Source organism: Aquila chrysaetos, chromosome 2 (assembly GCF_900496995.4).
Source record: "Aquila chrysaetos chrysaetos chromosome 2, bAquChr1.4, whole genome shotgun sequence".
Classification (NCBI taxonomy): domain Eukaryota; kingdom Metazoa; phylum Chordata; class Aves; order Accipitriformes; family Accipitridae; genus Aquila; species Aquila chrysaetos.
The window spans coordinates 31,698,027-31,725,786 of NC_044005.1; the positions used below are offsets into that span (position 1 = coordinate 31,698,027).

The 27,760-nt window shown below is 38.3% G+C and overlaps 2 protein-coding genes and 1 long non-coding RNA gene across 3 annotated transcripts in view; 1 reads left to right on the forward strand and 2 right to left on the reverse strand.

Moving 5' to 3' along the window:
- SCFD1 (sec1 family domain containing 1) overlaps positions 1 to 11,410 on the reverse strand; it is a 52,557-nt gene extending 41,147 nt beyond the window's left edge. The window contains exons 1-6 of the mRNA XM_030041693.2: positions 11,321 to 11,410; positions 6,874 to 6,944; positions 5,928 to 6,016; positions 4,799 to 4,889; positions 3,867 to 3,989; positions 2,551 to 2,638 (exon numbers count right to left, since the gene is read on the reverse strand). Of these exons, the coding sequence (XP_029897553.1) occupies positions 2,551 to 2,638; positions 3,867 to 3,989; positions 4,799 to 4,889; positions 5,928 to 6,016; positions 6,874 to 6,944; positions 11,321 to 11,351 (493 nt within the window). The 5' untranslated portion in view covers positions 11,352 to 11,410. The remainder of the gene's footprint in view (positions 1 to 2,550; positions 2,639 to 3,866; positions 3,990 to 4,798; positions 4,890 to 5,927; positions 6,017 to 6,873; positions 6,945 to 11,320) is intronic.
- Positions 1 to 19,367, forward strand: LOC115352928. The gene is made up of 3 exons (XR_003927334.1): positions 1 to 14; positions 8,954 to 8,958; positions 19,255 to 19,367. It is a non-coding gene; the product is annotated as an uncharacterized LOC115352928 (long non-coding RNA).
- Positions 12,282 to 27,760, reverse strand: part of G2E3 (G2/M-phase specific E3 ubiquitin protein ligase) — a 25,763-nt gene continuing 10,284 nt past the window's right edge. Inside the window, exons 7-16 of the mRNA XM_041120263.1 lie at positions 27,436 to 27,542; positions 25,164 to 25,280; positions 23,671 to 23,795; positions 23,438 to 23,570; positions 22,611 to 22,736; positions 21,141 to 21,451; positions 20,284 to 20,465; positions 19,944 to 20,116; positions 17,414 to 17,613; positions 12,282 to 16,778 (exon numbers count right to left, since the gene is read on the reverse strand). Coding sequence (XP_040976197.1) covers positions 16,546 to 16,778; positions 17,414 to 17,613; positions 19,944 to 20,116; positions 20,284 to 20,465; positions 21,141 to 21,451; positions 22,611 to 22,736; positions 23,438 to 23,570; positions 23,671 to 23,795; positions 25,164 to 25,280; positions 27,436 to 27,542 — 1,707 coding nt within the window. The 3' untranslated portion in view covers positions 12,282 to 16,545. The remainder of the gene's footprint in view (positions 16,779 to 17,413; positions 17,614 to 19,943; positions 20,117 to 20,283; positions 20,466 to 21,140; positions 21,452 to 22,610; positions 22,737 to 23,437; positions 23,571 to 23,670; positions 23,796 to 25,163; positions 25,281 to 27,435; positions 27,543 to 27,760) is intronic.

Genomic DNA, 27,760 nt, shown 5'->3' on the forward strand with positions numbered 1-27,760 from the left:
TTGATCCAAATTTGGTAAAGAAGCATTCAAATACCATCAAACAGGATCCCAGGAAGATCGACTTTATACCAATATTACCCATTTACTCTTCCTTTTACAGAGTCATAGAAAAACAGAACCAGAGGGAGCCTGGGGAATTATCTAGCCAGTCCTCTTGTCCAAAGATGAGTTAAACACTTGTTATTTCTGTGTCTAAACCAATTCCCAAAGCCTCCCAGTCATTAAAATGCCATAATGTTTATAGGTAATCTATTCTAGTATTTCACTATCTTTAATGTTAGAAAGTGCTTCTAATATCTGTTCAGAAACTTTTTTGTTGCAATTTAAGCTCATCACTTCTTGTCCATTACTACATGGACCAAGAGAATGTCTTATCACCGTTCTGTCTGTGAAAGCCTTTTACATAATTGAAGAATGTTATCATGCTTATTTGTCCTGACATTACCTCTCTGTAAACGCAGTCATACAGCCAGGAAATTGGGAAACTGAAAATTAACCTTTTTTGTTATATTTGTTCTTAGTTCACCCATTCAGCTACATGTGTGGCCATACATGGCAGTGCTGCTGCAAGAACAGCAGCAGTCTTTCATCACCATCAGACTTACACTGACTTATGTAGATTATGAAACTATACACAAACTGGCAGTTTCCTGCTAGGGTTACTCTCCAAAGGCAAAAAAGACCACTTCTTCTTTGCCCCTGTACTCCTACTGCCTGCCTGCGTCAGATCTAGAACTCACACAGCGAGATGGATTGGCTCAGTGCTCTAATGGAAAACTAATCACTCTCTATGGGAGATTAGATTTCCGTTCGATCAGCTTTTGGAAACAGCCCACTTCTAGATTGGTTTAAACATAGTGTGAAACCACATGTCATGTGGCAAATTTCAGGGGCCCAAGAGAGGAAAACAAACAACAGAGAAACTGACAGGTGCAAAATGCTTTCAGTCATTTTAATTCAAATTCCTTGCTAGCTAGCAGGAATCTTATGAGAGCCGGTCAAGTATCTTTACATAAACACAAACACATCACAAAACAATTATTACTAAAACTCTTAACAGCAAGTTTTAGAAAAAAAAAAAAGTCTGCTTTTGAAACAAAAATGCCCTTCATTCTGACAATGGAATCAATCCCCAGTGTGAGACAGAACTCAGTATTATGGATCCAGTTTCAAAGAAAGGTACTGACTTTGGAAATAGGGCAAATGAGGAGAAAAATCTCAGTGCTAAATGTTAGGCATATGGAGACTTCTCATCTCCACCTGGTCACGAGTTAGTGTTCTGTGCATCCAAATAAATCGGGAATTAACTGTGTGACACTGCACGTAGACACTGTGACTACACTAAAGTAATGAGGAGCTGCTGCTAAAACAGGGCTATCTTGCCTCTGACTTACACACTTCTGCTGCTTCCCTTGCATTGGATTTGTAGATCACACAAATGAGCTGGTATTTTCTATGCAGTGAGTCAAACGAACAAACACTCTGCAGCTCCAAGATTACTGGTTCTGATGTAAAAGGAGGAGAAGATGAGGGAAAATACAGCGGGGCAACAAGAAAACCCACCCTGTAATAGCCATTTGAGTAAGAGGAGTAGGAGAGGTAGAGTGATATTCTCTGTTGATTTAGCTTATTGAATGGGTCAGGGAAGCACAGAAATCAGATCAAAGGAGGGAGGAAAACCACATGGACAATTATGACAACTAGTATATATATTGACTTGAGCTGCTGTAGCACCATAGCTGTAGAGGTAATTGACCTAAGGCAGCCACTTGGTTTTCCTGCTAGGTTCCAAAACAGGTCCAACAGAAGTCCCAATAAAAGAAAAAAGAGTTCCATGAGGCTGACTTCACTTGCAACTCTGAGACTTTACAGAGAAGCTGACATGCTTGGCTCACATGCTTGCAGAAGCAATCAGCATTTCTTATTTTCTAGAATGCCCTTTCCCAGATTATTTCCTATGCTACTCCAGCCCCTGATCCTAACCATTTCCCCTTGCACAGCCCCACATGTTTTCATGTCTTGCATAAGAAAAGCAGGTACTGACTGCTCACTATCTAGAAGATACAAGAAACTCTATCAGTTAAAGTCATCTTTCTTGCTTTGCATTCCTTACAGTAACTTTCCAACTGACCATTCACACAGAAACAAAATACTTAATTCCTTAAGAACTGCAGAAACGATTATGACTAAATAGTGGTGCCTAAACACAGCAGCCACCCAGTGTCCACCTACATGTGTAAACAATATGAAATTTTTCCTGTATTATTCCATGTATAAAACCCCCTACTACCCATAAATGTCTATACTGCAGTTTTGCTTTACTAAATTTGTTATTTAAAAATACATGATTATTTTTCAATATTACAATATCTGTGTAGTCAAGATGCTGAAATTAGTATCTAAGAACTGCTTCCTTCATGAATTTAAACTACACATCTAACAGATTATCCTGAATTCCAAGCAGATCAAAGCAAAATAAAATCATCAAACTTCAAAAGTAAATTTCAACTTTAGATGTTCCAGTATAATTTTTATACAAATTTTACTTACCACGATACGAAACAAGTTCTTTGTTTTGGTTACACAATACGAACATGTCATCTTCTAAAGTAATAAAATTAAGATATTGATCGAACACCTAGAAATCAAGGAATAATGGTCAGAGCAGTGCAGAATGAAGCATAAAAAAACTTCTGTGATTTATTGCTACTTCTTTTTGAACCTTTTACAGAACTACCTATTAAAAGAAAGAAATGCAAGATATAATGTATGAATTAAAAAGCCTGTGTAAGGATTGAGTGATAACACAAAAAATTAGAGCACCTGTAAAGTGCTAAAAGAAAACAGTCCAACTTGGAAGTATTCTGTGGACAAATTTTTAGTAGCCAGCCGTCAATGAAAAAAACACATATGGAGGACATTATAATACTACAGGTTTATTTTTTATTAATATGAAGGACTACAACATGAACAGTGTTGAGCACTCAGGCAGGAGAGAGGAAAGAGGGCACTTTTTACACAAAGAGAGATTATAGCTCATGAATTCCAATTTTTCTGTAACATACCTGTACATTCAGGGGAAAAAAATAAACCTCTCTATAGCAGAAACTGTTAATGGGACATCACAACAGAAAAATAGATTTAAGAAAGTTAGTTCACAGTGCTACACCAATTTACTCCTGCTGAAGACCGAAGGCTTAAACAATACTAGTAGTTTTCATTTCATTTCACAACAGCTTCTTTCTCTCATACCAGTAGTACTCCCTAACAGGAGTGAGAAAAAGTGAATGTATTTACATATATATGAAAATAATTAGTTAAAAATTTGCAGGTTTTGGTACATGCATTCAACAAAAATAAGAGGGTACATACCTGATACCTGCCTTTAAATCATAAAGGTATAGGAGTGTACTGAATAACAGTGTGCGTGTAAGAAACATCCACCTCTACAGTACACTTCCTAGTTAAAATGAGAACTGCACTCATACAGCACTTTTTGTGTATTTAGGAGCTAAAATCCCCACACCATTATATAGGCACTGGATGCACTTCTTGAGCTTATGAGATCAGGAATACTCTGAAACCACTGTATTTCCCCTCTTACCATTTAGCACAAAGGTCTTGCAGCGCTTGGACTTTTGACTAAGCTGAAGTATAGTATTAAGCTGCATTACTGAGATGACTGTAAATTTCCTTCTCCCGCCCCCTCCCCAACCCCCCCCCAGTAAATCTATGCCTCAGATTGAATCTAGCTAAATGATTCAGTCAGAAAAGCTGTGTATGGCACTGAAGTGGCCACGTAAGAATGCAATAACACAACTGTAACAGTAGTATCTCTAACATTAGAGACTGGGGGATTTTCTTACCTTAGCCACTTGAGTTACTGCATTAGCACCTATGGCAGCATTTGCAATATCTTCCAGTTTACTTCTCGAAATGGCAGAAATAAAGTTTAAATAATAAGATTCATAAAGCTGGTTTCGAAGATCCTAAAAGGTAGGAAAATCACAACATTTTTCCTGAATATGTACTAATATATTTCTGACTAATTAAAAAACATTCTTACTTCTACTATGACTGTAGATAATTGGAACATCACAAACTAAACTTTTGAAAGTGCTTAGCTGTCTGTTCATACAGCCCTGTACGCAGTGTTTTGACTACATTACTAGATATAATTAACCTAACACAGAACTGCCAAAACCAGGAAATGAAATTTAAGCTACCAGATAGCAACTACTACTCCACACCTTACCACTGACCAAAAGTACTCTTTGCTCTGATGTCAACCTTCCACCAATTCCTGCCAGAGAATGTGAAAAACTGAGGTTAGCCTAGTCCAACCCCCTCCCCACTCAAAGCAGAGTCAAAGAGAACAGATGGCTCAAGATTGCGTCCAGCCGAGTTTTTAACATCTCCAAGGATGGAGACTCCACAAACTCTCCAGGTAATCTGTTCCAGCATTCAGCCACCCTCATTAAAATAGCTTTTTCTTATGTTTAAATGGAATTGGCTATATTTCCATTTGTGCACACTGCCTCTTGTCTTTTCACTCCCCGAATTCTCTCTCCGAAACACGGAAGACATATTTACCCTTCGACTTCCTGGGAAACTGAAGTTTTGTGTGTAAAAATGTTGGGTAATGTTTTTATGACAAATATGTGCTAATACAGAAAAAATGCAAGCAAAGGTATTCAGACATGCACAAGAACTAGATACAGAATGGTCACACTCTGGTGCTTCACACACACTACCTCTGTTGTGTCCACTCATTTGAAACATTAAGCATGCAAGTTACCTGGCACATTCTGTCAATATTTTCTTCTGTTGGCATTACAAAGTAAACAGCTGGAACATCTGGAATAGCATCCCGATCTGAATGCAAAAGCCTGAAAGGAATCAAAAATAGATCTGTAATGTGTTCCTCCTCTGATTTATGTAAAATTATAAAAATTAAAGAAATTATTTATTTATACAGACACATTCAATTTCCTACAATTTCTCCCTATATTTAGCTAGATTTTAGCAAGAAAAAAACATGAAAAAATAGCAAAATCGTATTTGTAGAATTTGTGGCTGAATATATTAATACAGGTCTCAGAAGTTTATTCAAAGCTTGAGAAAAGGCTTTGCAAATCTTCAAAAATAGATTAATCCATTCAGAGGAAGGTAAAATACTGCATCCATGAAGTTCATATACCAATTATTAATTGTTGACATGATAACAAAAAACCCTGCCTATCTCATACTATTAAACTTGCCTTTCCTGCTCATTAAAATAAAGACAGGCAAGGTGCTTACACGTTTCTCTCACATTTCTGCTGATACGTCAACATGTTAAACTGTGTTTCCATTTCTAGCCTTCGCTTAGTAAAAGTTAACAAACTTTTGGGGAAAAAAAAAAAAAAAAAAGTATCTTCAAAGATCCTCCATGACTATTACCACAGCTAAGGAACGACACTGAACTAAATAAAAGTAATCTGGAGAAAGAGAAATGGAAATCTCTTAAAATAGTATCTTTGACAAAAGACAATTAAAATCTATGTGCAAAAGAGACAAGCAGACAATATGCACAGTCCCATGAAACAGCTTGTGCCAAAATAATTTTAAGATATATGAATACAAAGGGAATTGTACAGACAGATTGTCCCCAAAACACCTATTGGATAATTCTTATTTTTGAGCAGGGGCCTCCTCTACTTAGTAAGAAATCCTACTGAACAGTGTTTGGAATGACCTCTCCACTCCCCGATTCTGAGTAATACCACCTGATTTTAGAAACAAGTCAGGGTATAATCTTTATTTTAGTAGTTATTCATCAAATGATTTTCAATGTTTTGTTTGTGATTTTGGGGGAATATTAAATAAATTTCTTTTTAGGAAAAAAAAAAAAAAAACCCAACCAAACTGCTTTTTTTTTTACTTACAGATGCAAAGTGATCCCCATATCTCTCAGCTCTTTCACTGACAGCAAAGGTGAGATTATGTCTTGTCCAAATCTGTCATAAATGAGAACCTGAAATAGATACATATCTTTTTACAAAGTGGTATAAAAAGTGGACACAGTAGAATACAGGATACAGTGTATACAGGAATTCAGGTTTAAGGAACTACTGTCCTAACCTGAAAAGTGCTAAACATTTACCAATTTATAATTCATCATTAATTTGTCATGGACTTCTGTTTGTGCTTACTAATTTAAATAAAAAAAAAAAGAAAAGAAACTCAGTGATAAAGGGAAATAAATTCATCACTTCCATCTCTTGAAAAGTGTCAGTCAAACAGGAATCTGCTGTCAGAAATTTGTTATGGTAAGTGCAGAATTTCTCTGAGTGCATTTGGGAGGAAATAAAAGGAGAAGCAAAGAGGATAAAAAAGGAAATGGCAAAAAAAAAAGACAACTGAATAGATGAAGAGACAGAATATATGCTTTGTAGTAGCAAAAACTTCTCACAAATTACTTACTTTTTAAAGCTAATAAAGGTAGCCTTGAGCTCAGTTGTCCTAAATTTAAGGCTATCAATAGCTCTTCCCTTTCTATGGACTTCTTTCTGACTTTGTGAGTTCACCTGTAAGGTATCATGTAAGTTTCTGCCAACAGGTATCAATGAGACCTAAGTATATTTAAAAAATGTCCTCCCCAGTTGCTCATTAAAATATTGCTTAAAGAATCAGTCATTGGGTCTTCAAGGAGCCAATATCTAAGATACGTATTTTTCTCAGCAATTCTGATATTCAATTCTGTATATTCACACCACACAGGAAAAATTATTTTGCACAAGTTGAGAAGATACTCGAGTTAGTTACCATTTGGAAATCTGAACTTTTCTGAACACTCTGAAATTCTCCTATTCATGTTCAAATAGTTCTTACCTTCCATACTGGTTCTCCTGTGCTGTTTTTAACAGGAGGAACATTGAAGTTCAGCATACGTTTCAAAGCCACTGGAAAATAAAGCAGAATAATGCTTTGCTCTCTTTACACTTCAACAATAGAGATTAAACACATTACCAGGGTTTTATTATACATTTCATTTGAGAGGAAAACCATCATAAAATATAAATGCAACAAGTCACATTTTCATTATTTTTATGCAGCTTTGACTGACAAGTGGCACACTTCAGCTAGAATTTATGGGCTCTGGAAGACACTGCAAAAGGGAAAGAAGCAAGTCCTAAAACATGAAGAAAGAATCTGTCTCCTTAGTTATACGGACTATTCTATTGCAGTTTGCCTTAAAAATAATTCCAGTATGTTCCGGAAGGGGCATTCTGTACAGCAGGAACTAGTTTGTTTTATTCCCCTAATCTGCTTTTCCAACCCCACAGGAACAACAGCATACACACAAGCAAAAAATACCTTTTCACCTGACTAAAAGTGATACACATTTTGAAACGTTTTTAGAACTCACAGGAAGAAATTGCTGCTTTAAGGGGTACAAAAACCACCCATAATTTGCAGCAGAAAAACTCTCTGAAACAGGAATGAGCTTTCATTTAACTTCACATTCAACACAGAAAGGAAAGCAGATTCCTTCACCCACCTCTAACTTATAAATCTATTAAGTAAGGAATCCTTCCTCATTTATCTGATTAAACAATACACTATGTGCTGTTCTCTCATCTTTGACTAGCAGCAAAAGCCTATTTGCATCAATAGAAGTTAGCGGCTATTCTCTTCAAACTCATAAACAAAATCATCACAAAGCTTTGCAAAGAGGAAAAACTTCCAGAAATCAAGGCAATGTATACCACTTTGCTCATAAACGGAAAGCAGCAGAAATGGTTAATTTCCGGCTATTCAGCTGAATGAAGCTTGTGAGCATACTCGGTGCTGTTCCCTGGGGTTTACAGTATCATAGGACAGCTCAGGCTGGAAAGGACCTCGGGAGATCTCTAGTCCAACCTCCTGCTCAAGCAGGGTCAGCCGTGAGTCCAGGCCAGGCTGCTCAGGGCTTTATCCAGTCAGGTCTCCAGGGATGGAGATGCCACAACCACACTGCAACATGTGGCACTGACCATCCTTGAGGTGAAAAAGTTTTTCCTTATATCCAGTTTGAACACCTTGTTTCAACTTATGTCTGTTCTCCCTCACCCTCCTGCCACACACCACCACAAGGAGCCTGGCTCCATCTTCTCAATGCCCCCTCCATAGCTACTGGGGAGCTGCTGTTAGGTCCCCCTTGAAGCCTCCTTTTCTCCGAGCAAAACAAGCCCTAGTCCTGCAGCCTCACCTCATAGTGCTTCAGCCCCTGACCATGCTGGTAGTCCTTTGCTGAACTCCCTCCAACATGAACACATTTCCTGTACTAGTAGCCACAAACTGGACATGGTATCTAGATGTGGTCTCCTGAGGCTGAGCGGGGGGGATAATCACTCCCCTTGATCTACTGGCTGTGCTCCTGTGAACATGGCCCAGGATGCTGCTATGCGGGGGCACACTGTGGGCTCACGTTCAGCTTGCTGTCCACTGAGAGCCCTCGCGGGCCTTTTCGGCAGAGCTGCTCTTCAGTCTGCCAGTCCCCTGCACTGTCGCCTGTACATTGCAAGGGGTTCTTCCTTTCCAGGTGCAGGAATTTATGTTTGCCATTGCTGAATTTCAAAAGATCCCTCTTGGCCCATTCCTCTTGCCCATCTAAGTCCCTCTGAGTGGCAGCTCTGCTCTCAAGTACATTAACCGATTCCCCTAGTTTGCTGTCACCTGCACACCTAATGATAGTGCACTTTGATGCTTCCTCAATGTCACTGATAGAGATTTTAAACAGGACAGGTGACAGGATAGACCCATGTGGTGCTCCAGTTGTTACCAGCCTCCAGGTATAGTGTGTCTGATTAACTGCAACCCTCTGAGCCTGACCATCCAACCATTTTTTTACTTATCTAGTTGTCCATCCCTCCAGCCCATACCATCCTCACTTGGATACAAGAATACAATGCCAAAAGCCTTGCTAAAGTCAAAGTAAATGACATATTCTGCTCCCCTGTTGCCTACAAATCCAGTCATTTTATCACTGAAGGCAATCAGGCTGGTCAGGCGTGATTTACCATACATAAATTCATGCTTGCCTTCTCCTTCACGTAATGATGGAAAATATTTTCCAAGAAGATTCACTCCATGATTGACTCCAAAGTGACACAAAGGCCTGCGAGAATTTGTTGGTGAAGACTGAGGCAAAGAAGGCATTGGGTACCTCAGCCTTATCTGTATCCATCACCACTAAATGACCGGCTCCATTTAGCAGTGATCCAACATTTTTCCTTATTCATATTTTCACTACTAACGTCGCAGCAGAAGCTCTTCTCATTGCTTTTGACACCCACTGCAAGTCTCAACTCCAGTTGAACTTTGGCTTTCCTAACACCATCCATCCATGCCCAGGCAATGTTTCTACAGTCCTCCTTCACAGTCTGTCCCTGCTTCCTCCTCTTGTGTACTGCCTTTTCAAATCACATTACCAGAAGTGAAACTTGACCATGGGAGGAAGAAAGCCAGCAGTGAGTGCTGGGTCTCCTTGGAATCCAGCCTTCCACTTGCTTAACACTTTTTTCCTCTTTTTTTTTTTTTTTTTTAAACACCACAGAGCAATCCTGAAAGCTGATTACAGACTGCTCCTGGAGCCTTCACTCCCTCACTGCCAGTGACACCTTCCATACATTTCAGCCATATGAACAATTTTGTATAAAGCTGCACGGTTATGTATTTTGGTGCTATTGGATCTGAAGCAGCTGCTTTGTAGAGTTCACCATTTAAATTAAAACTCGGCATAAGCTCTCTAGTAAAGGAAGACAGCAATCAGACTAGTCATGTGCTATGACAATCATGACAAACATTCAGCATGTCTCTGGGTTTCTTTCTGGTATTTATATCACCATTTTTCTTTTAGGCTGAATACTCTCTGGGGCAAGGATCAGGTTTTTACTGTGCTTGCACAACAATATGCTTTGACTGGTTATGAACCAGGATAAAGGTCACAACAGATGGTGCACATACATGGCAATACAAATACAAAATGATAATAAATCTTTTCCTTTTTCTGAAGTATCTTTCAATTATTCAATCTACCTCCTTGCAAATGACCTCCCCAGTGGAAGACAACGTGGGTTCAGTGCTAAAGGTTGACTGAAATAATCAAGTAACAAGATGAAGCACAATAGGAAAGAATAAAGCTGTATGGAATAGGGGCTCAAAGACAGCGGGCTCTATCAGAAAGGTAGCAAAGAGAAAAAAAGTAAAGGATTGCAAAGGAACATCAAACAACTCTATTAATGGTAGACAGCCACAGGAACGAGACTACGGAAAGTAGACTTCTGGCACAAAAAGAAGATGGAGAATACTAGTAAATATTTAAGGCCCACACAGAGACTCAGACTGAGATTTTTCAGCAGATGATTTTAGACATTTCATGTTAAATAAATGCACCCAGAATCCCCTATACCACCAGAAAGATGCTGCAGTTGTCAAGGAGAAGGTTACAAGATTACAGCTCAAAACTACTCGATAAAAACTTCGGCAAGCAAGGGAAGTAGAGGACTATGGAGTTGACACGTTCTACGCTTTAGGAGTGCGTTCAAATGGGTGGTTCAATGCTCCACAAAGCAACATCAAGCCAGAGAAGAAAGGAGGGACTGAATAACTAACCCTCTACCCACAGAAAACCTCCTACGTAATTACTTGTAGTTGTTAATCTCGCATTCTCAATTTCTTGAGGGTCAGTATGCGCTCTGAGACCCCTATATTGTCTTAACAGGAGCACCACAACAGCAGCTTCATTTTCACAGCATTAAACGATACTTCCCATTGATCCTTTCCACGGGTAGAAAGGAAGGTGAAACGGAGGGAGAGCACAACCCGCTCCCCACGGCCACGGGAGAAGGGCACCGCTCAAGCCCCGGGCCCAGGCAAGCCCCTCCCTGGGGGCCCGGGCCCGCCGCCGCCCGGGCAGAGCGCACGCCCGGCCCTGTGCCCCACAGAGGGGCCGGGCCCCCTCGGCAAGAGCAGCGGCCAGAGGCCCCCGGAGCCCCGGGCCCGCCGCTGCAGAGGCAGCTGAGGAGGAGGAGAAGGAGGAGGAGGATAGCCGCCGTCCCGTTGTCGGCAGACCCAAGCCGGGTGAGAGGGCGCGAATCCCCCGGGGGAGGCGAAGGGGCTCGCAGACGCCCACGTCCCGCCCCGGGGCCCCGCCGGGGGAAAGGGCGGGGGGGGGGGGGACGGCAGGCAGGAGCCCCCGGCCGCGGCGCGAGGCTGACCTCGGTCCCTCCCTCCCCGGAGCCCCGGGGAAGGCAGCTGCGCCGCCGCGCGACGGAGACCGCGGGAAGCCGCTTACCTGTCTGCTTCTCCCGGATACCGGCCGCCATCTTCCCGACCCGCCAGCCCGGCCGCGCCGCGGCGCCCCGCCCACCGCCGCGTACGCAGCCGCCGGACGACGTGGCGGCTCGCAGGGCTCCCACCGCCCCTCCTCCGCCGCAGCCCGGGCGCCGGCAGGTGCCGTGCCCCCGCCGGCTGGTCGGGCCGGGCCGGGCCGGGCCGGGCCGGGCGGTCCCCGTCCCCCACCCCCGACCCCCGCCCCCGGCGGCAGCCGCGGCGCAGCTGTACGCTCTCCCCGCCCCGGCGGGCCGCAGCGCGGGGGAAGGTGGTGCCTCCCGCCTGGAGGCGGCCCCCGGGAGCCCCAGAACCAGCCCCCGTTCGTGAGGGACCTGTAATTAAGAAAGGGCATCTCAGGATTTAAGATTCGGGCCTGTGCTTTTCCTCAGCTGCGAACAAAAGAACAGGCTGAGGTCTTTCGGACAACAGGCCGGTGCTCTTTCCCACCTTTTTTTTTCCGAGCAAAAAGTCGCATTAACCGTTTTCGCTCTACTCATAGACTGAATGTGCAAGAAGAGCTAACTGAAACTCTCCCTGGAAAATAGCTTAAATGCAACCAGAGCAGGTTAACTACATGAAAAGGACTGATGTTTCAAAAACAGGCAGCTAGCTACAACTAAAGTCATCAAGTTTTAGTGAGCCATTGAAAAGGAAAATGGTTACAGTTTGCCTGTCTCTGCCTCAGGTAGCACACACCAACCCGCCGCCTTCCCTCTCGGTTCTCCGTGCCCTTACACAAATCCTACAGCGGCAAGAGCCCCACTCACCCTAACTCAGTTACAAAGGTATCCATCTGGGTAAACATGCTACAGACCTATATAAAGCTGTACATAGGTACACAAATGAAGCTGCAGAAAATAGCGATAACGCTTCTACAGCTACACTCCATTAAACCACCAAAATAAAAAGACTGAGTTTACATATTTATTCCAACAGAAATTTAACCCTTTATTGCACTTTGAACATACACGACAGTTATTTCCCACAATTACCTATTATTTCAACACTGATGCTACACCTGTCAAGTATAATGTTGCTTGAAGATGCAACATTTCAGACACTGATCCTGCAGTTCAAGTTAGAGCTAAAATTATTCACAAAATTATACTTTCTTGCATAATATTCTAATTACCATAAGTTTAAAAAGAACATTGTTTACGCAATACAAAATCAGTTGCATTGTTTTTTTTTACAAACATTAATATTTTGACAACGATTTTCTGTATACATATGATTTGACATTTCAGAAGTTTTTGCATTTTAATTTTTCTTTTATCCAACTAGCAATTCCCTTAAGTAGAGTAAAGCTTGAGGTTTAAAATGCTTCGCTGTAATACAGAATCAAGATAAACTTTAAAAGCGTATTTTGTAGCCTCCAGAACTGCATTTCCTTCTATTTGAATGAGAATCTTTTGATGTTATTTTCAATACACATACAGAATGTGAGTGTGAATTAATGACTGATACTCTACATTTTAAATATACCTCTCAAAATCCTTAAGTCTTCCAATGCCAAGACTGAACATCTTCATAAAAAAGTCAAATACTTTTGACTAGATACTAATAATAGATACTAATTTATTCTCCTTTTGAGTATATTTCACTCATAAACCAGTTAAAAATGCTAACAGCTTTTTCTAGTAAGCATCCTTTGCATGGGTGAAAGCAAGTCACAGAACTTTCTTATCCCCTGGTTTTTCAAACATAGATCTAAAATATTTGAGGGGTTTTTTTTTTCCTAAATTAGATGTGCTTTAAGGACACCATACTACACCCACTAATACTAATCTATTATCATTTACTAGAAAATGATCACGCTAGAAAATAAACAGCTTATTTGATGTGCTAATTCCAGCTTAGGGTTTGATGCAGAAACTGTGGGGTGAAGTTCTTTGGCCAAACACAGTCAAAGAGGACTTCAATAGTTCTCTTGTGGCCCTGGCAAATCTTGTAAAAGATGCAACTTCTATAAAAATATATTTAATACACAACAGCTAATGCATATGCAGTTATTCTCCCTGTGTTACAGAAATACTGAAAGTAAGCAATGTCCCTAATTTCCAGATGTACCTCAGGTTAAAGTTTATGTAAAATGAAAACTACCCAATAATATTGCACTTCAGTGACCTACTATAGCAATTAAAAACCTGATGGTCATTATAGCTACAGAAATTGCTCTTACAGTTTCCAGACAGAAGAGACCTTTCTGTGTTTTGATGGATTGGAAGTCAGCTTATTCAATGGAATTTTAATGACAGGTAGAGTAAATTTAAGATTGGTCTATATAAATAAATGCTGAAAATGAGCAGGAGAGAGGAAGTTCCTCTCCATAGTAGCATCTAGGAATACAACCTGAATATATCAAAGATTATATTAGAATGTCTAGATAGAGCTGATCAAACTGACAAGAAAGGAAAGACAACTTGTCCTGAATGTGCACACATCAGTATTAGAAAATGGGGACAAGTTCTATGTAAGAAAAATCTGTTCAAGCAATATTAGAGACTAGAGGATTTTACAAATACCATGTTTTGATATAGCATTGTATGGCAGTTTTAAAGTAACTTAAGATTTCTTAAAGCTGACAAACAGGTTAGTTCTACATTTATATAAAATGTATCAACTGCTGAATTCAAAACTAATAAGCAATAAAAGGTGTGAACGCTTTTTATCTCAGATACTTTTTGAAGCCTTATATTCACATTACCTTATTATTTCTTTCTCCACTGAAGGTTTTAAAATGCAGTTTATTTAGTTCCAAGTTCTAAACCATCTCCCTTGGCACTGCAGGTACCAAAAGTCCAAGAACTGTCCTTTAAAATTATCCACGCTCTGCTTGCTACTTCTGTAAGTTCTGTACTCCCCATACAGAAAAATAACATAATATTACAGAAGACATTTATCTCTAACTAGGCAAGAAAAAGGAATACTGCACTGGGTACACCATTCATTTTTAAAGTATAATATTCTCTCTGCAGGAGACTGCTATATTTTAAAGATATGAACATATAACATGAATCCTTATTATGCAAATAAATTTGCAACAAACCAATTTCCTTATAATGGTAACAGACCATTCTGAAGGTTAAGAATATAAACAAGTTATTGGCAGTATGACCTTCAAAAATTATGCAAAGACGAACATAGAATATTATTGGAGAAAAAAATCGTAAGATAATGAAAAATTGCTTAGTATATAAACAAGTAAAATGACATTCTCCAAGAGTTCATACATTTAATTTTAAAGGGGACTTTAATATGCTTTTGGCTCAGAACCGGAAAAACACCACTAGCCCTGTCTTAATTTCAAATATTCTTAAATTTCTAATGACAGGACTTTGATGAGATTAGATTGTTTTAGCTATTTGAAAGTAGTGAGAAATGCCTGATCTAAGCCTTGTAGCAATCTACTTAGACTTTGAAATAAACCAAAATTTTTTAAGTGGCATGCGCACTTTTGTTACCCAGTGATGGAAATAGGTCTGTATAAAAAAAGATTAGCGATGTCTCCCAAGATCAAGAAAGAGAAGCTGTAGCAGTTTAAGAGAGATTTCAAAATACCTGCATATTGTTAATTGAACTGTGTAATTTAAATACCCACCTGCCTCTTTAACACTTTATAGCATGGTCTCAAATTTAGTGAGTCTTGACTACCACTTCCACAGTTCTTGAATTGCAATACACTGCTATGTAATTAGCATTTAGTAATACATTTTGTTAATAAGAACCTGAAACCAGATTAGTTTGCAATTTTTTTTTTTTTTTTTTTGAAGCACCTATCCATTTATAGTTTACTGTGGACATACTTTCTTGACAAGGCATTCAAAAGTAAAGCAATCTTGCTTGTATTTTCAATTAAAACCAAGCTATATTAAAAAAAGTGTATGATTACTTTGCAGTATTTTGAAGAATGTGGATATATATAGATAGATACATATCTATCTATCTATATACAACTATAGCACAACCTATGTTTGGGACATAATATAGGTGTTCAAACTGACAGGGGGGGAAATAGTAATTTTAAGAGAGACACCTGCATACATTTAAAAAACCTGTACTTAAAAATGTCCTTTTAGTTTCATAGTTTTAGTATTAGTAATATTAAAGTGTTACCGTGTAGGAATTTCACTACTTTTATGGCTTAATACAAATACTGCAGAATTGAAATATATTTTATGCAGTTGAAGTTGCTCAGAATGCACCTACAATTGAACAGAAAGAGTTTAGACTAAAAGGCAGAAAAGTGTCAGGCGCTGACAAGCTTGATGTTAGATTAACAAGTAGTTTTAGTGCATATTCCTATGAAAATACTGACTTCCACAGAAGACAAAGTAACATGTTCTAACAAGCAACAAATTCTTATACTTTCATACTCAACAACATTAAGTCTAACTCTTACATTTCATTTTGAAAGACCACTTATTGTTGCATATTTAAGATTTACTTCTAGTTTTTACTATTTTGGCTATATGTGTAATTAAAAACTAATGTATAACAGTAGAATGCAGAAACGTGTGCAAATGTCAAAGATTTTGTTTAACAACAGACACTCAAGTTCAACCAGATATTGTTCTTGTGCCTTATTATTTTGCCTAGGTTTTCTCCAGACCTTAATATTTTAATGCACTAACCACAATGACCTTAAAATTCCCAAGTTTCTAACTTTGATAAAAACCTATGAATCATCACAACGTAAATGAATCATCAATATAAAAACAATTACTGAAAAAATATACATGGAACAACTGAAGAACTGCATCACAGTTTTACTTGAGACAAAGCTCTACAGCAGTTATCTTCTAAATGTACCTGATTTGACTTTGATAAGTAAGTTACTGAAGTATGTAATACAATCAACATACTTACCTGGGGGAAATAGCTAGAATGTTACAGTTTGGTAACATTTCATACATGTCTACAGCAAAAGTAGACATTTAAAAGTACTTCTGCAAGAGATTGCTGACTCTTAAAGCCAAATTCAAACAGGAAGATGATTCAAGAGATAAAGTGTATTTTCATTTGAAAATTGTCTTCCATCTTACAAGATTACTACTATTAGCATATCTTTGGGGGAAAAGTGGGAAAAGGCCGAGAGCATGCTGTCCAAAAATACAGTAGCAATTTGCAAGCAGACGTTCCTGCAGAAAATTGAAGTTTCCAACATCCAGTTTAGTAGCAAAAGTATTATTCTCTTTCGACTCTTAGTGTGTTTCTGATCGTGAACTCCATTTTATTTTTAAACTGCTCGTATGTCTTTGTTATAGGGAGCTCTAAGCAATGAAGGAGTCTGTTTCTAACAGGATGCATTATATGCAAAAATTTAATAGTAGGTTCAGGATCAAAACCAACAGGCGGTATAGAAAAAGAGCCTGTTACAAAGAACAGAATATCCTCCAATGTCACTACAGACTCGCCACCTAAAAAATAGGATTAGATTGTATTGTTTATTGCTTATTACCCATAAACCATTACCCTGCATGTTAAGTGTTAGAGGAAGAAACCCCTGAAATCAGGAAACCCCAGATCAATATGAATGAATATGCAGTTATATGGCCAAATAAGAAAAGTTTTAGCAAGTAAATCCCACTTGGGTTAGTTCTGAAAAAGCTTAATTTAAAAAAAAAAAAAACCAAACAAAAACAAAACCAACAACTATTCCGCAAGAAAAGACCACTTTTTCCTATTTTTTTTGAGACACACACTAAGAGGAGTAAGTTCACAGCAAAACTGACAAGAGAGGTTTAAAGGATTTTTCTGTACCACTCAGGTTGTTTTTTTGTTGGGTTGTTTTTGTTTTTTAAAACTCACAGCAGTTCTAGTACCAATCTTTCAGATATTTACCCTTCTTAAGTTTGATCCTGATTGGGCAACAGTTTCAGAAGTTATAATTAGTAAGGAAGAGGGGGGAGAAGGAACAATTAGGAAGTGACAGTGACCTCAAAACCTTCATTTATTTTACCCCACTGAACTCTAAAAACCAAACGCTGCATACCAGTGACTAAATACCCTGAACAGGGAAGGGGGGGAAAGAAAAAAAAAAAAAGTTACTTACTTTCCACATCTTGTAAATAACTCATCCAAAAATCAGCACCTTCAACTTTATTTACATCTGATGAGGAATGGATTGCAAAGAGATCACAAATAGTTTCTGCTGAAAGTCTTTCAGGTTTGTGGCACAATATACTAGAGAACGCATCCGGATGCATTTGCATTTTCTCTAGCACACCAAGAGTTTTCAAACCTTGCCTAAAACTAGCAGGTGGGAAAAAAAAAAAAAAGAGCAAGCATGCAATCAGAAAGCCAGTAACTAATTGTACTCTATATTTTATAAAGCTGTAAGTCTGGACATAATAAAGTTTCCCCACCTGCGGCCTCCAAGTCTTGTCAATAAGGTGTATATAGTAGTCCCATTTTGTTTTAACCTTGGAAAATGTGTTTAATTCTCATTTTAACAATCTACATGGTTCTGTGGAGCTTTTGGGGCAGATGAAAGAAATACCAGTGACATGCAGAAATTAACTTTATTTCCTGGTACTTGACTGTTTACTTTGCATAGTTTACTTATTTTTATGTAAGAACATACTGAATTTCTTTCTTACAAATATCTCTTTAGAAAGCACAGTTTAAATTCCTTGTCCCTAGGCAAAATGAGGTGTTTTAAGAGATAGTCTTCACTTGGCTTCTGCAGTCTGCATGTGTTTACATGCTATTTCTCCCTGGGGCAAATGCAGATAACAGTATCCTAGGCTGCCTTAGGAATCATGGTGCCAGCAGGCCAAGGGAGATGATCCTTCCCCTCCGCTCAGCACTCTTAAAGCCACACTTGGAGTGCTGTGTCCAGTTCTGGGCTCCCCAGTACAAGAGAGATATGGACACATTGGAGAGAATCCAGCAGAGGGCCATTAGGATGATTAAGGAACTGGAGCATAACCCTACGAAGTAAGGCTGAGAGGGCTGGGACTGTTCAGTCTGGAGAAGAGAAGACTCAGGTAGAATCTCTATCTGTAGAAGTATCTGAAGGGAGCGTGCAAAGAAGTCAGAGCTAGGGTCTTTTCAGCAGTGCCCAGTGACAGGACCGGAGGCAGTGGGCACAAACTAAAACACAGGAAGTTCTGTCTGAACATCAGGAAACACTTTTTTTACTGCAAGGGTGACCGAGCACTGGTGTAGGTTGCCCACAGAGGATGCAGAGTCTCCCATCCATGGAGATATTCAAAAGCTGTCTGGACATGGTCCTGGGCAACTGGTTCTAGGAGACCTGGCTTGAGTATGGGGTGGTAGACAAGATGACTTCCAGAAGTCCCTTCCAACCTACACACCAATTTGATTCTGTGATTTAACTAATTTTTTTTTTTTTTTTTTTTTAAACAGCTCTGCAGGTTGAAAAAATTTCACTAGTTACTGTGTACTGGGTAAGAACATTTCAAGCAACTGGCTTTACAATTTAACCACTATGTTAAATCAGAATTAAAATTTTACTTAAGTTGTTTACTTACTACTTAGATATCGATAAGCTCAATCAGTAAAATTCAGAACAAACATGTTGAAAGTGCTCAGTCAGTGGTGTAGAACATTAACAGCTAAAGTAACTAATTCTTCACTTACTCTCAGTCCTTGATATTGACAAGCAAAATCTTGCTTTACTCACATTTTTCTCATTTTAAGCCCATCTCCAAAAATGTACAAACCCATATTTTCCCATAACCAAACCGGCTACTTAGTAGCTTTCACTTTTTAACTGACTAGTTTGAAAATATGATATAGATTGATCAAATATGCCACAGAGGGCCTTGACTGAAACACTTAATTACTCTCAACTTTGTTAAAAAAATTGTCACATTCAAAATTAGTTTTCATAGCTCTTTGAGAAATTTGAATCAACTGAATCTCCAGGATAACACCATAAATGTGTTAAGTATAAATCCAGCTATACTTGTTGGAAAAATTAACATCCAATGCCTTTTTACTGAGCAGATAAAGAATGCAAATTGGAAGTAAGGTCAGAGACCAATCAAAAAAGTCAATGGCTGCAACTTTCCCAGCTATTTGAAGTCATCACTAACTCATGGAAACACCAATACAATGCTTACATTCTAAGTAGGCCAGCTTACACTTAGGCACATTATTGTCCTCCTAATGGCACACACAGACTCCCTAATTAGAACTTTGGAAAAATCATTTAAATTCTACACATATGTTTAACACTCCTAAAATTTAAAAGATTCTAAATTCAAACAATTCTGAATTAAAAATGAACATAAGCTAGAGAAATTTTGTAGTGCAAAGGTCTTTGTCATGCTATAGTTTACAACTGTGAATCTGCCCTCTTCATAAGGCTAAAAAAGGGATATGACTAAGGAGAAGTGGAATGGAGTGGATATGTAGAGAAATAAATTCAGTCTTTCAGTTTAACTAACTAGCTAACAGTTGCTACTTAATCCACCGAAAATTACAGCACATTTCATTGGTTCAAATAGAGAATAAGTAAGAACATTGTGAAAGTTAGTTTTAGCAACATGTTATTTAGTATTTCAGTAAGGAAAAAAAATTCCAAGTAGTTTGAAAATTCAAATAAAACAAACCTTTCTAAGGGTGAAGTAATTCTCTTGATTACATGATGGATCAATATGTCATTCACCAGCATATTCTTATCACACAAAGCTGTTATAGGTCTTAAACATCCAGCAGCAGCAAGGAATTCATAACAGTCATGTATTGTAGACTGTAGGCTGGACAGACTATCTGCATATTTTATCTGTATCAGAAGATAAAAGTTAGGAATTTGTTTGTATGTATATTGTGTGTATATATATATATAAAATAAGCTTTTTAATTTGAACTAAAGTTATATTCAATAGGCCCTTCTTTAACTCCAAATATAGTCTTGAACAAAAATTTGCCAATAAGTTTAGTTTTATTTACCATTTTTATTGTTTGTGCTACATTGACATCAGCAACATCTTCCAAAGCTGGCTTCACATTCTCTGGACCATAGACAAGACAATTGAACAGTGTTTTGGAAAAGAAACCAGGAGATGGACCACCGTGAACCAGAGAAACTGCAATCATTTTACCAGCTTCAAAATAAAGATTCTCTTTTACAGCTGAAAATGAAAAAAAATTATATTCATTATATATGCATAACAATCATTTGTGATCCTCACTATTTTTATAGAAAAATCTCATAATACATTCCTTCTTACTTTAGGAGATGCAACAAGTGAGGTTTGCCATCTCCTGCTGGTTGAAACAATAAGACCGGTATTTTTTACATAGGAGTACCATATTCTTTTACTCCATCTCTTCAGCCACTGTCAAGGTTTGGGAGGCGATGTAACTTCCTATTCTACTTTGTACCCAATGCACATTTAATTCTGAAGCATAAGAACTCAAAGAAGCTAACTTTGGGTCTTTAGGGAGTATGCTATCAGAGATAATGTTCTAGAAATTTGAGGAAAGGAAAATAAGTAACAGAAAGTGAGTCAGGAAGACAGAAATTCACTTGTAGAGAACAAATACATTAAATAAAAAGTTCCAAGTCTAATTATGTGCTGTATTTTTTCCTTGGTTGTCATCAACTTTTCCAACTAAACCAAATTTTTTTGTTATTATAAATCCACACCCTACACCCCTTTAGAATTGAAAAGGAAAAACATTCAAAAAACAATTTCTATCTATGAGGACTACAATTGTGAACTGACAATCATACTGGCTGAAGATTTAAAAACCTTTCAAGTTACATAGTTCTTAATGTATTTTTGAACAAAGCATTTAATTACCTTGAAAATCAAGGGACAAGTTCTTTGCAGAAGAGCCCTCAAACAATGATGAATTCTGAAGGTGAAGCATTAATAATTGGAAGAAACAGTGTTTTGATGCAGGAGAAGTATCTGCCTTTGATCTGTTTTTGCAGTTTGTGAACTTTATTTCAATGGTGTTTGTAGCACTGAAGTTGCGCTGTCTAAATCCTTTTAAAGCACTATTCCAGATATTTTCTGCATTGATGTTAAGCCTTGTAGTTTTTGTATTAACTTGTAGCTTTAACTCCTTCAGTATATTAGAAACTTCCCTTCTTTGTTTTCTTAAATGCCTACAAGAAAATTGCATGTATTTTTAGATGAAATCTGTGATTCATAATTAGCAACAGTTATACAGGAAACATCCTAAAATCTTTTAAGAAAAAAACCCCTTTGAACACTTTGGTACATTTAGGTATTGCCTAAATTATGTATCAGTAAAATATTTGGTGTAGATTCTTCAAATTTTAACTCCGTAGTAGCAAATTTTAAAGTATCTCTAAGAACTAGAAAAAAGGAGGTAGAAATAATTACCTTGGCATAAAATGAACAGTTATTTTCTTAATTCAATTACACCAACATCATGCCAAACAATTCTCACACCATCATTCTACATTTGAACAATGTAAAACAAGTGAGAAATTGAAGCGCTTACCATGTTTGTGTTAAAGAGATGTTTTGCAACCAAATTAGAATACACCGTCAACTATTCACTAATATTTTATCTTTGCCACTATAATAAAAAATACATTTGAGTAGGGAGAAATGTTGCAGTTCTTGTTTAAAAAAATAAAACGCCAGACTAAATAAGACCCCTTCTTTGTTTTCTAACGTGCAACCAAAACTATTTCAAATACCATACTTACTAGAAGTAGCCAATTCCCTTATCAGAATTTTTAGCACGTTATGGGTAGAATTCATAAATTAAGTACTCACAAGACAATTTCATATCCTTAAACTGAATATTCTATATTAAATCACATTATTTTACCACTGATTTTAGCATAATCACAAACTATTCCTATGATACAAATGCAAAAACATTGAAAATTCAGGAAAAGTCTAACAAGAAAGTAATTGGGATTCTTTTTATTCCCCCTTTTCTAAATAAGGAATGGCTAGCCATGCTTCAGTATGGACAAATATGCATTTCTGGGTTTTGATCCCCTCACTACCTAACTTAAAAATTCTCAATAGGTATTCGTTTCTCCTCACCCCCCTCTAACATCTAGAAACAGCAGAACCCTTTATCAAGTTATGACTTCAGCTCTTCAGCATACTCACTCCATTTTTCCAGTGACTATATACACACCCACACAAATATATACAGCCACTATATATATATATATACACACACACACACACAGCCCCTCCCGCCGTGTTCTGTAGGAAATATGGTATAAAGCCATGTGCTAGATTACTCTTCAATGTAAGAAAAATAGAAGAAAATACTTTTTCCTCAGGGACCAGTTCCTGTTTGACATCAGTGGAGATAAGGACATCGTCACTCTGTTGGACGCTGGAAGTTCTAGGTGTGAGCAGGGTGACAAATTGTTCTGGCACATTATCTTTGGTGATCTATAAGTCAAAACAGTATTTTAAGAAGAGATACAATTAAAGAACGCATAAACACTTCCTATTTGAAGGTAGCAATATAATTTCCCCCTATTTCAGTACTGAATCTCATTTGTATGTTCATTTACATGAAGTCCATCAGTTCCTGAACTACAATTTTAAAAATAATAATTCAATATTTTATTATGTGGTGGTTTTAGAATCCGTTTTTAGTTGCATGTCCCTATACATGAGATGGAAGTCCTGACTGATACAATAAGTAAAAACTAAAAATATTAGTTTCTACAGACTTGAAAAGTTTTTATTACAGCAGAGGAAAACACTATTTATATAAAAACATCTCTATATGCTAGATTACTAGCACACTATTAACATGGAAAAAATACTGATAAGCAACCTTAGCTTTAAGTTTTGCCATTTGTACACTGGAAGTTACCTCTAAATTGTTAAGACTCCTTTTACAAGGATCTAATTTTATCAAACTAAAAACTGGTTTACAGGCCACCTAATGCGAATAACTATAGCAAATTTACAGAGTTCACTGCTTTCTCAGAAAACTTCAATCACTAAACTTTACTCCAATTTTATTCAATTTGCAATTTAGTGTAAGAAGTTTCTGCTATGGAATAAACCATCATCTCCTCATGTTTAAATGCTGTTTTATGTTATAATCAGTTTCTGCTTGAAAACAGAAAGTTACACACTGGAGAAGAAAATTGCGTTGAGATTCACGTGACTGCCGAGGGCACTTTGGAGATGGCTCTTCCAGCCAACAAGTTGTCCCATCTGTCTTTTCAGAGGTAGCCAAAGAACGCTTTTTCTGTTTGCTATAGTTCCCTGTATAATTAAATTATATTAATTTAGTGAATTTGGTAGCTGTAAAATACATGGTATTAAAATTTATCATTTTAAGTCACTGTCACATCCATAACTTTACCTGATTTTGCAAAGATACTTCTGCATTCCATGCACTCCCAGTTTTGCTCCCATGACTTCATAGATGAACAGGCCAAATGAGTTCCACGGGAACCACAACACTGACAACGCTTTATTTCCCATTTACTAAAATTAAAAACTTGTGTATTTAGAATTAGACAGAAGAATGAGGCTAGTTAAAACAAAGAATATTCAACAGTAAGTGTAATCTAGACACTAAACTAACAAAGCATAATTTTATCAATCTGGTAGGACTGTATATAATCAAGGGGAACTTTCTTCAGACAAGATGTACTCGAAATTCCTGGCAGCAACAAGGGAAGAAAAACAAAAAGCTACCCATGTTCCAGCACATTATATTGAAAGAGGCTGAGTTAGTGTGCTCCCCTGCCTTAAAGTCAATAGCTTGCAGCCAGTATTTTCTCCTCATGTTGCTAGCCAGCAACATTCTTTGTATTTTATGGGTATTCACCATTGAGCTTTTCTGAATGGTAAATTTTTCAAAGAAGCATATCTGATTATTCCTACACATTCTGAATAAGACTCTTCATTAATGACAGTGTTTAAGTATCTGTTGGGTTTTTGTCTAGATTTCTTCAATTTTGCTTAAACATACAATGGAACAACGTGACTGATACTAGTTCAAATATTGGAAGCCTAAGGTCCAACTCTTAAAGGCAAAGTAAATCCTAAGGTGCACACATACCATGAATGAACTAAGCAATGTTTGGTCAAATATATATACAAAGCAAAGTTACTCCCTGGAGACATTAACCTACCACAGTACTACAGAAACAAGTCTTTGCAGTAGAGGGTCTGACAGCTTTGTGTATACTCATGCCAATGGAAGACATACATTTCAGAAGCACACAAATAAAGCAAGAAAGAATGTAGAAAATGAACTTGTTAATTGAAAATCAAGCAAGTGGTAGAGCAGAATAAAGCCTTTTACATGATCACTCAAGCCCCTCATTAAGCTATCAGCCATATTCTAGCTGCCATTTGCATGCGGAGAGATAGCTCGCAGCTACGTTGATTTTAGATTGATTTTACACAGCTAATTAGTTTTCATCGTAGTCTAGTACTTTAATGAATTTCTCGTAAAGGTATTAATTACTCTAACAATTACTAAATTGTTGAATTAAGCTTTGAATGAAAGCTACACTACATTAGTTTAAGCACATGCTGTTCTACATGTTATGCGGATATACAAATTCTACTTCTGCTCTGTATCAAATGAGAACAAGGACAAGGTAACTGATAATGGATTGGTTTGGTTTTCTCGGCTTTTATAACCTGATTAAATTAGAGAAAATTAGTATTGAAATATTATGGTTATAGGGAGTAAAACAAACATTTTACTTGGACACTGTGTCTTGGCTTGACATTAAAACCTGATGCTGAAAAGTATTAAAGCATTTAAAAAAAAATAATTAAAAAACCACCGAAGATCTATTCCACCCTAGGTTATATCTTCCTACAAAAGTGTCATACCTATCAGGTTCATTATAGTCTCTTCCTTTCTTGCAGAGGCATCTTTTAACATCACAGTGTTGATAACATTGCAGTAACTCTTGATATGCATTCTCTTCAAGTTCCCAAGATGCATCCCTATAAACAAGGCAGAAGATCTGTTATTATAAGTGTATTTCTGATTGTTTAAATAGGTCACTCTGTCTTTGGAAAAGATGTATGTAATAACCATGAGAAGATATTACAATCATGTAATGTTCTAGGCAACAGCTAGACAACTGAGAGGAGGAAGAAAAAAGTTTTGGAACAAAAATAATACTATAAAATACACAGACAGACTTTTTCTTGCATACAGTTGATGGAAGCATTTATTATTTTTTGCATGACCTCAGTGCATGTTTGCTGTGTTTCATATTATTCCGCTTTCCTTCTCACAGCAGATATGGATATTTGTTTTGGCAGTCTACTCAGGTTACCACTGAAAATGGTCTCATGAAAAGTAACTCAGAATTTTTGAGGCCAGTATGGCAAAGTTCACCAAGTATATTTACTCTTCTTCCTCTCCAAAATCTTGAGCCTCTGTCTCTGGAGAGAATTAATGGTAGTCTCTCAAAAGACTAACAGTTATTAAAGAATACTACTTCTAACAAAGAAACATCATTCTGATCACTTTGTCTTATTTTGAGCCCCATCAAATGGTGGAAAGTTATGAAAACCAGCTCAGAATTTTAGAAGCAGTTGTTATACTAAACATATGTATTAGGTTTGTGTGGCAAGGTTTTGGTAGTGGGGGGGTTACAGGGGTGGCTTCTGTGAGAAGCTGCTAGAAGCTTCCCCTGTGTCCGACCGAGGCAATACCAGCCGGCTCTAAGATGGACTCACCGCTGGCCAAGGCCAAGCCCATCAGCAATAGTGGTAGCGCCTCTGTGATAACATATTTAAGAAGGAAAAAAAGTTGCTGGGGCACAGAAATGGCAGCTGGAGAGGGGAGTGAGACCATGTGAGAGAAACAACCCTGCAGACCCCAAGGTCAGTGAAGGTGGAGGGGGAGGAGGTGCTCCAGGCACCAGAGCAGAGATTCCCCTGCAGCCCGTGGGGAAGACCATGGTGAGGCAGGCTGTCCCCCTACAGCCCATGGAGGTCCACGGTGGAGCAGATATCCACCTGCAGCCCGTGAAGAACCCATGCCAGAGCAAGTGGGTGCCCAAAGGAGGCTGTGACCTTGTGGGAAGCCTGTGCTGGAGCAGGCTCCTGGCAGGACCTGCGGATCTGTGGAGAGAGGAGCCCACGGAGCAGGTTTTCTGGCAGGACTTGTGACCCCGTGGGGGACCCACGCTGGAGCAGTGTGCTCCTGAAGGACTGCACGCCGTGGAAGGGACCCATGCTGGAGCAGTTCGTGAAGAACTGCAGCCTGTGGGAAGGACTCACGTTGGAGAAGTTTGTGGAGGACTGTCTCCCATGGGAGGGACCCCACACTGGAGCAGGGGAAGAGTGTGATGAGTCCTGCCCCTGAAGAGGATGAAGTGGCAGAGATAACATGTGATAAACTGACCATAAACCCCATTCATTCCCCATCCCCCTGCGCCACTAGGGGGGGTAGGTAGAGAATCCGGGAGTGAAGCTGTGCCCAAGAAGAAGGGAGGGGTGGAGGGAAGGTGTCTGTTTTGGGTGGAGTCTGTTTTGCCCGTGACAGTAATTGGTGAGTGATCTCTCCCTGTCCTTATCTTGACCCCCAAAGCCCTTTGTTATATTCTCTCTCCCCTGTCCAGCTGGGGCGGGGTGGGGGGGGAGTGACAGAACAGCTTTGGTGAGCACCTGGCATCCAGCCGGGGTCAACCCACCACAACATATCCTTAGCAATCCCTTGGGAGAAGATAGAAGCTGTATGGATGAGTAATCAGTCGATTATAATACTGTCTGGACAGAAATTCAGATAATTTAAAAACTTGGGCACAGAAAATACACTTCTCAGCAACGTCTATGTTAATGAAAAATTATTGTATTTAAGAAGTGTTTTAATCTTTTAAATAGGTCCCTGGTTGAATCATGGCATTAAAAATGACTTTTCAGAGCTTCCTGCTTTATGTTTGAGGTCACTAATTTGGCCTTTGACAATTTTTATGCATAACTGAAAGGAAACAGGCTACTCCTTACCAAACCAAACATTTCTACCACTGAATGTAGAACTGAGGTTTCACATTTTAATAGATGCAGTTCTATAGAATAAATTAAAAATTGTTTTAACACCCTATCAAAGTTTTATAGAAGAGTGATTATTTACAAAATTACTTACTTTTCTGGAATGTGTATGCCCATTCTCAACATTTCTTTTTGAAATTTGTCCTTGTTATTACATACTGTGCACCTAAAGAAAAATATCCCAGCACTCAAAGCTTGATACTGTGTGAAGAAAGAAAAAAAAAAAACACAACAAAAACCAAAACCAATTATTGAATTACTATCACCCTTAGGATGCCAACAAATACGCCTTAATATCTATAACCATTACATTCATGCATACTGTCCTGACATGGATGTTAAAGCTGACATCAATCATGACATCACTTGACATTGAAGCAAACAGCAAGCATCTTCTCTTCCTTTAAAGGACAAGAGCT